The sequence below is a fragment of the Gossypium raimondii genome, chromosome 7 (assembly GCF_025698545.1).
Source record: "Gossypium raimondii isolate GPD5lz chromosome 7, ASM2569854v1, whole genome shotgun sequence".
Lineage (NCBI taxonomy): Eukaryota > Viridiplantae > Streptophyta > Magnoliopsida > Malvales > Malvaceae > Gossypium > Gossypium raimondii.
In genome coordinates, this window is record NC_068571.1 from 52,664,337 (window position 1) to 52,677,639 (window position 13,303).

At 32.1% G+C, this 13,303-nt stretch overlaps 2 protein-coding genes across 5 annotated transcripts; both read left to right on the forward strand.

The window, feature by feature from the left end:
• Nucleotides 1-1,911: 1,911 nt before the first annotated feature.
• On the forward strand, nt 1,912-6,129 carry LOC105789613 (phosphoglycerate mutase-like protein 1). 4 transcript variants are annotated; one of them, XM_052633755.1, is made up of 10 exons: nt 1,938-2,113; nt 2,212-2,319; nt 2,394-2,473; nt 2,586-2,727; nt 2,810-2,878; nt 3,074-3,162; nt 4,038-4,157; nt 4,245-4,289; nt 5,178-5,242; nt 5,403-6,129. In XM_052633755.1, the coding sequence occupies exons 1-10, from the start codon at nt 2,009-2,011 to the stop codon at nt 5,438-5,440; spliced, it is 861 nt and encodes a 286-aa protein (XP_052489715.1). In that variant the 5' UTR covers nt 1,938-2,008; the 3' UTR covers nt 5,441-6,129. The 4 variants fall into 4 exon arrangements, with proteins under 4 accessions (XP_052489713.1, XP_052489715.1, XP_052489714.1 ...); XM_052633753.1 differs by having other exon boundaries at nt 1,912-2,113; nt 5,178-6,129; XM_052633754.1 differs by having other exon boundaries at nt 1,940-2,065; nt 5,178-6,129.
• Nucleotides 6,130-9,863: 3,734 nt separating this feature from the next.
• Nucleotides 9,864-12,754, forward strand: LOC105770205 (cation/H(+) antiporter 4). Its single transcript, XM_012591304.2, has 3 exons — nt 9,864-10,121; nt 10,500-11,492; nt 11,586-12,754. Exons 1-3 carry the CDS (start codon nt 9,864-9,866, stop codon nt 12,708-12,710), a joined length of 2,376 nt encoding a protein of 791 aa, XP_012446758.1. The 3' UTR covers nt 12,711-12,754.
• Nucleotides 12,755-13,303: the final 549 nt, after the last annotated feature.

Sequence of the window (13,303 nt, forward strand, 5' to 3'; positions counted from 1 at the left end):
TAGTAGTTTGGACTATAGACTATCTTGTAAGAAAAGTCCAATTGGGTAGCAAAATACCGATTGAGAAAAATCAATTGGAAAAATTCTCTCAATTTTTCATCAGATCAAAATTCAAAGGTATCAAGCAATTGAATCTCTTGGTTTGTATGACATTGAAGACATATCTCCAATAGTCCACTATACATTGGTCTTTGTTTTATAGGGATTCGAAAGTAATTTATCTTTATTTTTACAAGTCTTAAATTTCTATATATTAAAGGCTTTTGTAAGTTAGAAGGAGGTACTTTTTATAGCACTTATCTGGTTTTTGAGGAATTTATATTTGAGAGTGCATCGAAAGTGTAAAATAAGTTTATTATCATATCGAAATGTGATGGACTTAAGTCACTTGTTGTTTTGAGAATAAAGATGGTAAAATTTACTCAACAAACTAATATTCACAAATGTGGGGAGATCGAATTATATAAACAATTTTACATGCCCTATTTTTGTTGTGTTTATCACAATGCCATATTCAATGGTCATTGCAGCCATGATTTATGCACTCTATTTTTCTTAACCAATTGTGAATGTTCCAACAAAACTTTATATTCATTTTTACAAAATCTTGAAAACATTTTTATAATAAAGAAAATTTTTAAAAATATAAAAAGAAAATTTTACCATATTGATGACATGATAAGTATGCGTATTATTTTAGTATAACTTTTCCTTAAATTTTTTTATATCTTTTTAATATTTTTATTTTTTAAATTTATTAATTTTCATATTTTTAAAAAATTTAAATAGTTATATGAAATCTTATTCGACCTCTAATTCAATTTTTACAACATCGATGTCCACTGAATCACAAGTGATAAAGGTTAGTGTTCAAGTCTTGTGTTTATCTCATTCTCTGGTTCGGTCTTTGGACCACTCCTATTGATTATCCTTTATAAAAAGAATTCAATTATTCATTTATTTATATGGCGCTCATGTAGTTTTAACATATTCAAGAGGTTAAATTTTGCTATTAGTTTTTGTATTTGGGAAAGTTATATGGATTTAGTTTTTGTATTATAATTTGATAAATTTTAGTCCTTATACTTTTAAAATTAGTCAATTTTAATTCTGTACTTTTCAAATTTTGAAATTTTAGTCTAGACCTAAATAGTAGTTGTTAAATTCATTTAGTTAAATTCAATTACTAGTTTTGCACTATGCGTACAATTGTATAATTGGTCCATATTCTCCAATTGGATCATTCCTAGTCCATATACTTTTCACAATTTGAAATTTTAGTCTTGATATAAATGACAATCGTTAATCCAATAATTAAATTAATTTTAGTGAGTAACATGTGAAAATGTCAAGCTAAAGTGACATATACATTTGTTAATATGCTTGCCACATAAGATTTTGGAAATAGTATAGCTTAACTTAATGAATTTAATAGTTATCGTTTCACAAAGGCTGAAATTTTAAAATTTAAAAAGTACAAATACTAAAAATGATCAAATTAAAATATGAGAATTAAATCCATAATTTTCATAAAATAAAGTGACTAATAGTAGAATTTAACCTACTCAAAATATCAATTATAGCTAACGTAATGGTCATGATGGATTATACTGCCACTTTTCCCTGTTAAGGTAAAGCAACGTGTGAACAAAACAATTTTTTTAATGAAAAGGAATTGCCTTTATTGATATCAATTTTAAATATTCACACGTATAAAATATATACCCACATCACATTTGCACTATATTTAAAAAAATCACTTGCTGTTGTGGATAGATTCGGAGTGAACCACTAAACTAATAATCTAAAATATATGTTCAAATTAATTAACATAAATCTAGAAATAACCCGAAACATAAACATCTCTATACCTCAGCCTTCGCCAACACTATGAACAGCCAATTTCATGGCAGTATAAATAGTTCTGCATTCCCTGCCTTGTTTGATCATCAATATTTCTCTATCCCCCCCCCCCTCTCTCTCTCTTTTTGTTTTCACTTTTGCAGAAATGGAAACAACTGCAACAGCTCCATATCATAGCAATCAAAAACTTGTTATTCATCTGGTTCCTGCCTGTTTTTTACTTCAATATTTATCAAACAAGAACATGCATGTTGTAGTAATTTCTTCGTTTTATTTATCAAGCAAGCATGCATGTTTGTAGTAAAAACAATGTACATTAATTATATTAACAAATGTTGTTTTTACCAGATAAGGCATGCACATGGGCTTCACAATTTAGAATCAGAGAGGCATCGTGATCCATTAAAAAGAATTCAATATGCTGATCCTGAACTCTCTCCTCTTGGCTGGCAACAGGTCTTGAACTAAGCTTTGCCAACGGAATATTAATTTTCCATTAACTTTTTTGACATTTTAGCTGGTTTTAACAGGTTCGTGAGCAACGGAAAGATCTTTCTGCAAGTGGACTGCTGGAAAGAATTGAACTAGTCGTAACTTCCCCTCTGACAAGGTATCAATCTCTCAAAACAACAATGTTCTGGGTTTTGGTTGATTGTTATTAAAATGATTCAAATTTTACGTGTCTAGCGTCACAAAGTTTCTAATGATTTGAAATATTACAGGACATTACAAACATCAGTTGGAATTTTCGGTAGTCCACTAAAGGACGAAAATACAGTAGGGAATGGCTATCAGAATGGGATTAAGACACCCATTTTCAATCACCCACCGATCATAGCATCCGAACTTTGTCGTGAACGTTTGGTATGTCGGGTCAAGCTTGGCTTTGTTACTTTTCAATACATTTATAATTCAATTCAAAATCGTATGGTTGAATTCAACGTAGAGCAAGGGTCGCAGTAGAGGAACCATCAGCCAGTGCCGGTCTCGATTCCCTCAAGTTGATTTTTCATTGGCAAGTACAACTTGCTTTTCCCCTGCACTCTACTCATACTTTAATGTTACTTATATTTTAAATTTATATATAATTATTTGATGTGATTTGAATAAAAATAAGATATAAGGTAATTGTTTTATATAATCAATTTTCTGAATTTCATTAACAGTAAACATGGAAGCTTAAACCTGTTCAAAAATAATTTTGTTTCAGATTGAACGTGAAGATGACATTTTATGGGAAGCTGATGAACGTGAAAGCAATGAATCAGTTGCTGCTAAGGGAATCAAGTTTATCAAATGGTGTGCACTAAAAACACAAAACATATGTATCTTTAAAGGGTTGGATTATTCGTCTAAACTGAATATTTTGCCTGATATCTGAAATGGTTTGGACAAAACTATTATGCTCGAAAATAGATTTGTGAAGAAATTTAAGTTTACTTAAAATATGGATTAGGCTTGAACTCAAATATTTTTTACTATATTAATTTTTTAAAATTTTTTATATGGATAATTATTTAGTAATCTGGTAATGAAAATTTTTAACATTATAAGCACATCGAGATTTTGTCATGTGTCTTTAAAATTTATTTAAAATTAAAAGATAAATAAATAAACATGTGATAAAATCTCAACCCGCATGTTAAATATACCACATAATTAATCTTTTTCACTCTAATGGTGAAATATTTTAATTTTACAAGCCATGACTTATTTATATAATAAAAATAATGTATTTTAAAATATAAAAAATAATATGGGTAAGTTGAAAAAAAGGCTTAGTAACTATTTACAAATAAGTGCTAAATTTAGCAAAATTTGATACATACTTTCTAGCCGAATTAAGTTTTAGCAATATGGGAAAGTAGGGACCTTGGCCCACTTTGGTTGAATAATACAATTGCAGCTTTAGTTTCTCCCAAAAGGTAATTTAATCCCTTCTATCTTCTTTGTTAAATGAAAAAATTCCATTTTTCACCCCAAATTTTTAGCTTTGGCCTCCAAATTTGGTTAATTCACCTAGACCCGCATCACACAATTACTAACTTTTCCCTGTTAACACCCATGTAAAATATTAATGTCATACATGATCAGGTTTAAATTAGCTGGACTTAGCCTATAAACAATTTGGTTTAGCTTAGATGATTTGTAAACACTATAATCTAATCTTTCAGGTTATTGGCACGTAAAGAAAAGGAGATAGCAGTGGTCAGCCATGGAGTTTTTTTGCAGCAAACATTGATCGCACTTAAAAATGAGTTTGACTCCTCGATAGAAAAGGAGTTTCTTACCCCGTTAGTGTATTTCTATCTCCGACACATATTTAGAAATGAAAAATAAAACGATAAACACAGAGGTATCTAAAAATAATGTTTCTGCAGGTTCGGAAATTGTGAAATTCGTTCCCTGAAGTTTTTTAGAGAAAGGTGAGAGGTTTCAACAAATATAAATTGGCGAAATTTTATTGTGTTTATGCTTGATCTATTTATAACCATAAGTTGTCATTTTTTTGTAGTGTTGTGAGATTGGGACAAGATTACAAGAAAAATTAATCCCTTACTGTAGACTTAAAATCCATAAAAATTCTGCCAAGGACAATGTCTCAATGGATGAAGTGACCAATTAATAGTTAAATCTCTGCCGTTGGTTTATTCCTGATCCAACACTGTTCCTTAGATCTTAGGGATGAGCTAGCTGCATTGTAATAAAATTAATGTTTGATGATATATGTATATTAGTGAATACACTAATAAGTTTTTATATTTAGTTTGAAGTAGATTGAGTCTTAATTCAGTTGGTTTCGGTATTATTGTCAGTATAAAAAAATGTAGGTTTGAGCACACTATAGTGCATTTATATTTGTCCTCCTATTTAAAAATTTAAGGAAGAATTATAAATAGTTATAGATATTATATAAAAGAAAAGTAGTTTCACCCATTAAGAAATACACCAATAAATTTATCTTTACATGTTAAGAGTTTTGGTGGTTGTAATTCAATCTATAAATGCACACAATGTACTCTAACTTGACAAATTGTATTAGAATTTCTTCGAGAGCTTGAAAAATCCAATTTTTTTTTTGCCAATTAGGTATTGTCCAAAACCCTCCCTAAACCCTGCATTGATGAATAGCATCCAATTTTTTTTGGATTCATCAAATGGTTACAAATATTTGAATCTTTATTATCCATTATCATCTCTATGTATAGACCTTAAACACCGTTTTTGCTTCTTTTGCTTTACTACCTTGTTGATATGAGTAACCAGCAAGGATGAGAGGACAATAGATAAGAGTACTAGTTTACATGTGACAGGTGGATAGCCGAATTAAGGAGAAGGAGAAGAAGCTTGCCAAGGTTGTTGTGTAAGGTTTTTCAAAGTAAGAGGAAGTCTATCCTTGGTTCCTCGTACACTCAAGCTTATATAAGAGTACCCCTTTCCTGCAAAGTTGTGCATGTTGGCCAGATGTCAGGGCCGTTACAAGTCAATTGTCGTCATAGAGTGTATTGTTGGTTTTTCTCTAACATTCTTGTTCGCAGGGTTGTACGAGATGGTTACACTTTGGTGGTCCTTATAAGGGTGCATAGCAGGCCGTTACAGGTTAGTTGTCGCCATAGAACGTAATGTTGGTTCTATTCTGACATTCTTGTCCTCAGGGTCATATAAGGTGGTTTAACTTTGGTACTCTCCAAGTTGGTTTAGATAGAACATACGAGGGGTCATTTGAAAACTGTCCTACACGAAAGGTTGCTACAGACAGTTTCTTGCTAAGGGTTGTACGCGGATCTCTCCCAACTAAGAGTCGTATGCTGATTACCGCATATTTTTCCATGTGCTATGTTGAGGTGGAGCATAACATATCTCTTGCATGATTAACTTAATTTGCTTTCGAGTTTCAGGAAATCTAAAAGCTTCTATTAGCAATTGAAATTTTGTTCATAAAAAATATATATAAAAAAAGCATCTCGGATAATGAAGTTATGGAGGCAGCTAGTTGATGTTCAATCTAAACAAGTTGTTCAAGAAGCATTGGATCGAATCATGGTCGGGAGGATGACGATGATGATATCATTCTTTAGTCTAAAGTGTCGCATGGTTAATTCTTTTTAAGAATATTATATTTTGAGTTTAAAAAAACCTGATTGATCAAATAAATAAGGGTGAACCCAAAAAATTTCTAGGCTCGAAATTGAATTGTAAATGAATTTAGTTTTTTTTATCATGTATTAATTTATGATTTCATCATTTTTAAAGGGATTAAACATAATTTTTTTCTCTTTTAGGAGGGCCAAATTGTAATTTTACTATATATTAACATAAATTTATCATTTTTGAAGGGGCTAGCTAGTTTATAATTTTCCAACTGCTTTAGGGACTACTTAAGACAAAAAAATCGTTAAGGGCCAATTTAAAATCGAAATATAGTTCCATACTATTTTACCATTAAAACCTTTTTTCTAAAATATATTGGCGTTAATTTTCTTTTAGGATAAACTATCCAATTGGTCACCCAACTTTTAGGGTTTTTATTTTGATCACCCCAAAAAAATCCTTGCAATTTTGTCATTGTTGTTAAAGAACACTTTCATTTTAATTGTCCAAACGCTAAATCTCTAACAACAGTTGATTGTAAATGTAACAGCCTGAATATTTCAGTGGTGTCGGAAATAGTGATTCGAGGCCACCAAATCCGGCAAGTAAGCTCGTGAATTTTTTTATTTAATATTTACGAGTCAAATATAGTTTTTAAAAGGTTATTGAATTAGTAATTTATGTTTTATAATGATTTATTAGGCCAAGTGGTTTTAGAAAGTGAGGTATCGGGACCTCGTTTCTATAAACCGAGCCATAAATATTTTTATAAATATTTACAGAGTGTTATTAAGGTGGTATTAAAGTTTCGTTGAAAAATTTAACGTTTCGATAGTTAATTAATTAAAAAGGACAAAATTGAAAAAGTGCAAAACTTGTTAATTATAATATTTAAGTGATTAAATGGTTTGATTAATAAATAAGAGAGGACTTAAGAAAAAATTATACCAAAATTAAAAAGATGAGGCGGAGGAAAAATAATAAAATAAAATGATTCAATGGCAAAATTGTAATTTATTTGAAATAAAAAACAAACAAATTGAATTTAAAGGTTTTCTAGACATTTCTTCTTCAAATTCGGCCTAAACAGCCATAGGAGAGAGAGTTTAAGCTGGTTCTTCATATTTTTTGCTTCATGTGAGTTTAATTCTTATCCGTTTCTTGTAATTTTTATATTTTTGAGGTTGTTACAATTAGGTCCAACTAAACCATACCTTTGTTTTTTATTCTATTATAAATTTTGGAAGTTTCTATTGATAAATATTAGATTTTTTTATGAATAACATGGATTTAGAGCTTTGATTATGTTGTATGATGATTTTATAAAGTAATTTTGTTAAATATTTATTTTAGGATTAAATTGTGAAAAGGTTAAAATATTAGGGTTTGATAGTAAATTTTGGGTTTATTAAGGGCTATATGAAGGCCTAGAATATTTGGATAGATTATTTATTGAGAAAATTAGTTAATTTGATAGATTAACTAATTAAGGGATTAAATTACAAAATTGTAAAAGTTTGGGGTAATTATGTAAATTTAAAAATAAAAGGGTATTAATTGTAAAATGAATTGGAAATGGAATATATATGCTAATAAGTGAATAATTTTATATTTTAGATCAAGATCCTGTAGATACTGTGAAAAGGGAAAAATAGCGGAATAGTCCCTAAATTTCTACAATTATTACAATTTAGTCCAGGTAAGTTCGTACGGTTAAAATTTAATATTTGTATTAATTTTATGAATGGTATTATGCATTTATTCTATTGTTGGAAATGAATTATTGTTGGAATTATACTATTGACTTGGATATTCAATTTGAATGAAACACGAGATTTGAGTATATTCGTGATTTGGTGTATGATGGTATTGGAGGAAGATATCAGCATTTTACCCAAGTAAACCGGGGTTCAACATTTGTTGCGAACTCTCGTGTTTTACTTTTTGTTTGGCGTAATTGGGTGAAGTAACTTTTACAAGCTTCTGTTCAGCTCTTACGAGCTTTTGTTGGTGTATTCGGGAGGCCCAGCTCTTATGAGCTTCCATTGACGATGTACTCTTATCCGTAATTCGTTCTTCGAATAGAAAGATTTTGGTAAAGTGATTTATTTAATGAATTTGAAAAACATGTTATTTATTTTTGTATCGATTTGAATACGAATGTATTTATCAATTGAAGTTGTGAATGACAGGGAATTGACATGAATGATTTTATTTATTTGAATTGTTATAATAGGTTCGGTAAGGTTTTTGTTTAACCCGTCGAACTTACTAAGCTTCATTAAGCTTATTTGTATTGTTTAATGTCTTTGTAGATTTTCAGAAGGTTGGACGAACGGATTAGCACTCAAGTCACACTATCCAGTTTATCTCGGTAGTTTTTGAAACATTAAATATGATTTATATGGCATGTATAGGCTTTCGTACGGTCTTAGTCAAAGTTTAGCTTATGTAAATATTAAGAATAATATTTTGTTTATATAACCAACATATACATATCAGTATGAAATTAAGGAATGATTGTGATGTTAGTATAAGTGATATATATATGTATATAATTGAGTTAAAGTGAACTTTGGTAACTTGGTTAGGTAAATTAAATAGGTAAGTTTGGATATTTGGTGGATAGATTTTTAAGTTATCATTTGAGGTACCTAAGGGTATATTGGTTGTATGTAGTCAAAATATATGTTTAAGACTTGATTTTAGCTTGTGTTGAATGCCTTGTTATGGCTTGTTGATGTGAAAATTGTTGAGGCTAGGTTGGTGTCGATTTGGGTGAGAAATGTGGCTTAGAAAATGATTTATTTTCGTCCACAAGGGTAGAGACACGGGCGTGTGTCTCAGCCGTGTGTCCCCTGTATCTTCTTAAGAAATGCAAGTCAGTATTCTCACATGGCCTAGCACACAGCCGTGTGACTTGGCCGTGTGACCCAAGTCAGAGAGTTACACGGGTATGGACATGGGCTAGACACGGGCATGTGTACCTATTTCGGATACCCACACGGCTTGAGACACAGGTGTGTCTTCTGACCGTGTGAGTCACACAGCCGTGTGACCCCTACAGCTTTGAAATTTTTTTACTTTTTCAGAAAAATTCTTTGAGTACTCGATTTAGTCCCGACTTGTTCCTAACGCGTATTTTAGGCCCTAAGGGCTCGTATAAGGGACAAAATGTTTGATTTCGATTGGTTTCTGACATGAAAGTTATATTATATGAAATGTCTATTTATTTGATATGTAAACTCTGGTAATGCTCCGTAACCCTATTCAGACGAAGGATACGGGTTAGAGGTGTTACAGTAAATTCCACATCATATTTATACTTTTATTTTGGTCAGGCAAAAAATTATTTTTTATCCACTTGATGTTTGTAAACATGATCTGATTTGTACAATCAACTATTGTTAGAGATTTAACCCTTAGGTAACTAAAATGAAAGTCTAACAACAATGACAAAAATATAAAGATTTTTTAGGTCAAATAAAAACACTTTAAAATGTAAAGATTTCTTTTTCTTAAAATGCTGAAGAAATTTAGTTTCTATACATTAAATTAGCAAACAAGTCAAGACATGTAAAGTGAAACTTGAAGTTTTAATTTAGGGGTAATATACATTTTTTACTCCTATTCTTAGTAGTTAGGTTGATTTTGTTACCTATATTTTTTTTATCAACTTTAGTACCTAAATTTAGTAACAAAAAGATCAATATCGTCAAGAGTTACATGCATGAGGTTCAAATGTAATGGAAAAAACAAGAACTTATTTCTGGTTTTGAAACCAAGAACAAAAAAGCTGTTAACGAAAAAACACCCTGTAATGTTTATAAATTCAATTCCAATCCTTTTGCCAATCCCATTATCAAAATATCTTTGTAGCTTTGTACCAATTTGCAGGACTATCCACCATGACTTATAATTCAAGCTCCTACACTACTGGCATGGATAGAACAGCAAGATCAGAAGAGGTTTGCCTTAAATTCCCACCCAAAGTCATCTCACCAGGCTTGGCTGCATTGCTTGTTCAAAAGGACAAACTTGGTAAACTCATGGACTATTCTGGGCCAAGACTTCATTTCCAAATGGTGGTCATTTTTGTTCTCACTCAAATCATCCATAGTTTACTCAAGCTCTTGGGTTTGCCATTGTTCATCTCCCAGCTCCTTGTAAGTGCATGTTCACATGTTTTGTGTATGTGTATTGGCAATATAATATAAACTAAGATAATTATATATAATTTTTTTTAAAACATAATATGGGCGAGTCTAAAATGAGTTTGAGTTAGCTACTTATAAATACAGACGGGATTAAGCAAAATTTTAATCTCATATTTCAGTCGAGCCAAGCTTGAGCAAGCACAAAGTATGTTAATATCATACCTAAACTCAACTCATCCCATAAACACCTCTAACGTACATACATATATTAATTTGCTCTTTTTTTTTTCAGTAAAAAGGATATAATGCAATCTAATTTTTAAGACAATAGCCTGATACTTTTACCCTTTTATGCTGTTTAACAACCCACGTATGTATGTTTTGCAGGCAGGGATACTAATGAGTCCTCTGATATTCAGTGATGAGCATTCATTGGTTACCATATCAGAGGATAGTGTAGCAGTTTTAGGGTCAGTGGGAGCATTAGGGTTTATGTTCTTCATGTTCTTAAGTGGGGTAAAAATGGATCTTAGGTTAACATGGAAATCTGGAAAATTGGCCATAGCTATTGGTTTGTTCCCCGTGTTGGTATCATTGATATTTTGGTTGATGACAGTCAAGACACTTCACCCAGGAGGCAATGTGTTTTCCAACAAAATCTTTCACCTTGCGGTAACGTATTCTGGGACGTCATTCCCGGTCATACATAGCCTCCTCAGCGAGCTGAAGATACTTAATTCGGAACTCGGCAGGCTCGGATTATCCGCGGCACTCATAGGCGACATGTTGACATTAGTGCTTACCATGTTTAGCATATGGGTCAATACCGGGATCCAAAAAGGCAGCAAAGATGTTCTATTTGATGTTGGAATGGCTATGCTCTATGTTTGTATCCTCGTATTCGTTTTACGGCCTGGGATGAAATGGATGGTGAAACGTACACCTGAAGCTGGCCAAATCAAAGACACTTGCTTTTATATCATCATTTTGGCCTTCATGATATCACCTAGGTTTACTGCACTATTTCGTGTATATTTTTTATATGGTCCATTTATTTTCGGATTGGCTGTACCGGAAGGTCCACCATTAGGGTCAGCATTGGTTGAAAAGCTAGACCCTGTTGTTTCAGGCTTGTTTATGCCTATATTTGCTACAACATGTGGTATGAGGTTTGATTTATCTTACTTTAAATACTCTACCAAATATGCATATCATCAAGCCGTTGGAGCTGTGGTAACATTGATTATCAAATTTGGGGTCTCTTTATTGTTGACTTTGTTATGCAAGATGCCCACTAGGGACTCTTTTGCACTTGCTTTTATAATGATATCGAAAGGGATTGTCGAGATCGGTTCTTACAGCATCATGAATGATTCTAGAGTACGTGTTTCTCGTAATGTTTTTAGGGTTTGGAATGGATTTCGTAATGTCTAATGCTTTGTTAATTGTTTTGATTTGGTTAAACGAATGCAGATTATATCGGAGGATATATTCGCTCACTTGACTATTGTAATCATTATTGTGGCAAGCGTTGTGCCAATAGCCGTGAAAAAGCTTTACGACCCGTCTAAGAAGTATTTATGTTTTCAGAAACGGACCATAATGAATTCCAGGTTCAACCAAGAGCTGCGAATGATCGGTTGCGTTCACGTGCCGGGTAACGTTAATTCCATTATCAACCTATTGAACGCCTCTTGTCCGACTAGGGAATGTCCGATTGCTTTGGATGTACTTCACCTTGTGAAGCTCAGCGGACAAGCCACGCCGCTTTTCATCGCTCATCACAACCAACAGAAAGCGTCATCTAACAACTCGTACTCCGACAATGTCGTGGTCGCGTTCAAACAGTTCGAGCGGGACAACTTGGGAGCTGTATCTGTAAACTTTTTCACTGCGGTCTCTCCATCGAATTTGATGTACGAAGATACATGCAACCTCGCCATGGACCGCCTCACATCCTTTATAATACTTCCGTTTCACCGTAGGTGGTACAGTGATGGGAGCATCGAATCAGAAGATCAAACCCTAAGAAGCCTCAACTTCGACATCCTCGAACGAGCACCTTGCTCAGTAGGGATCCTCGTCGAAGGACGTCGCAATATAAAAGGCTCCAATTCCAAAGACACACTATCACCATCCAACTCCTCATCCTACGCCATTGCCGTAATCTTCTTAGGAGGCGAAGACGATAGGGAGGCTCTAGCATTAGCGAAACGCTTTTCGCAAGACGAAAGCGTTAGCCTCACCGTAATCCACCTCAAAGCTGTGGGCAGCTTAGAGTTCTTCCTAGCCGAAGATGAACGAATGCTCGACAAAGAGATGTTGAAAGACATCAAAGAAAGTGTACCCTTAACGTACATCAAGGAACATGTAAAAGACGGACCCGAAACATCGACTTTTCTTCGATCCATCGTCAAAGACTACCAACTTATCATTGTTGGGAGAAGATACAGGAGTGAAGATGCAATAACCTTAGGTCTAGAAGAATGGTGTGAATTTCGAGAGATTGGGATTATCGGAGATTTGCTTTCATCTTCAGATTTCTTTGGCAATTTTTCTTTGTTGATTGTGCAACAACAACGAAAAAGGAACCGTTAAGCAATAAGCACCAATGTAGAGGATCCATCCTTAATAATAATAAAAAATCTCAGTCGCTAATTAAATTTGGATGGGATTTGTGTATACCCGAAATAATCTTTTTACTCCGTCATGTACGATTTTAATTTTAGAATTAATATCATAAATAAACTTAAATATTTTATATTTTTATATATTTTATAATTTAATATTTTATTTAAAATAACTAAAATAACAGGAAAAAGAGACTTTAATATAGGAAAATTAAACTATGCCCTTATTTTACTGTGTTACCATATAAGTTATCATGTTAAAATTTTAATATCAATAATCCGACTCTTTTAAAAATTAATTGTCAAATTTAATTCCTTTTAAAAGATCGAGAGTCAAATGCAACTAAAAGAAATATCAAATTGATAAACAATATAAACTTTATAAAGCTAAATTTGACATTATACATTTCCTAATTTAATCACATATAATGTGACATCATCAAATTATAACATGGCATAAAATTTTACATGTAAAAATTAAAATAATATTAATTATATTAAATTAATATAATATAATTTAAATTTAAATTTTAAATATATGTATAACGAAAAAACTTAAAG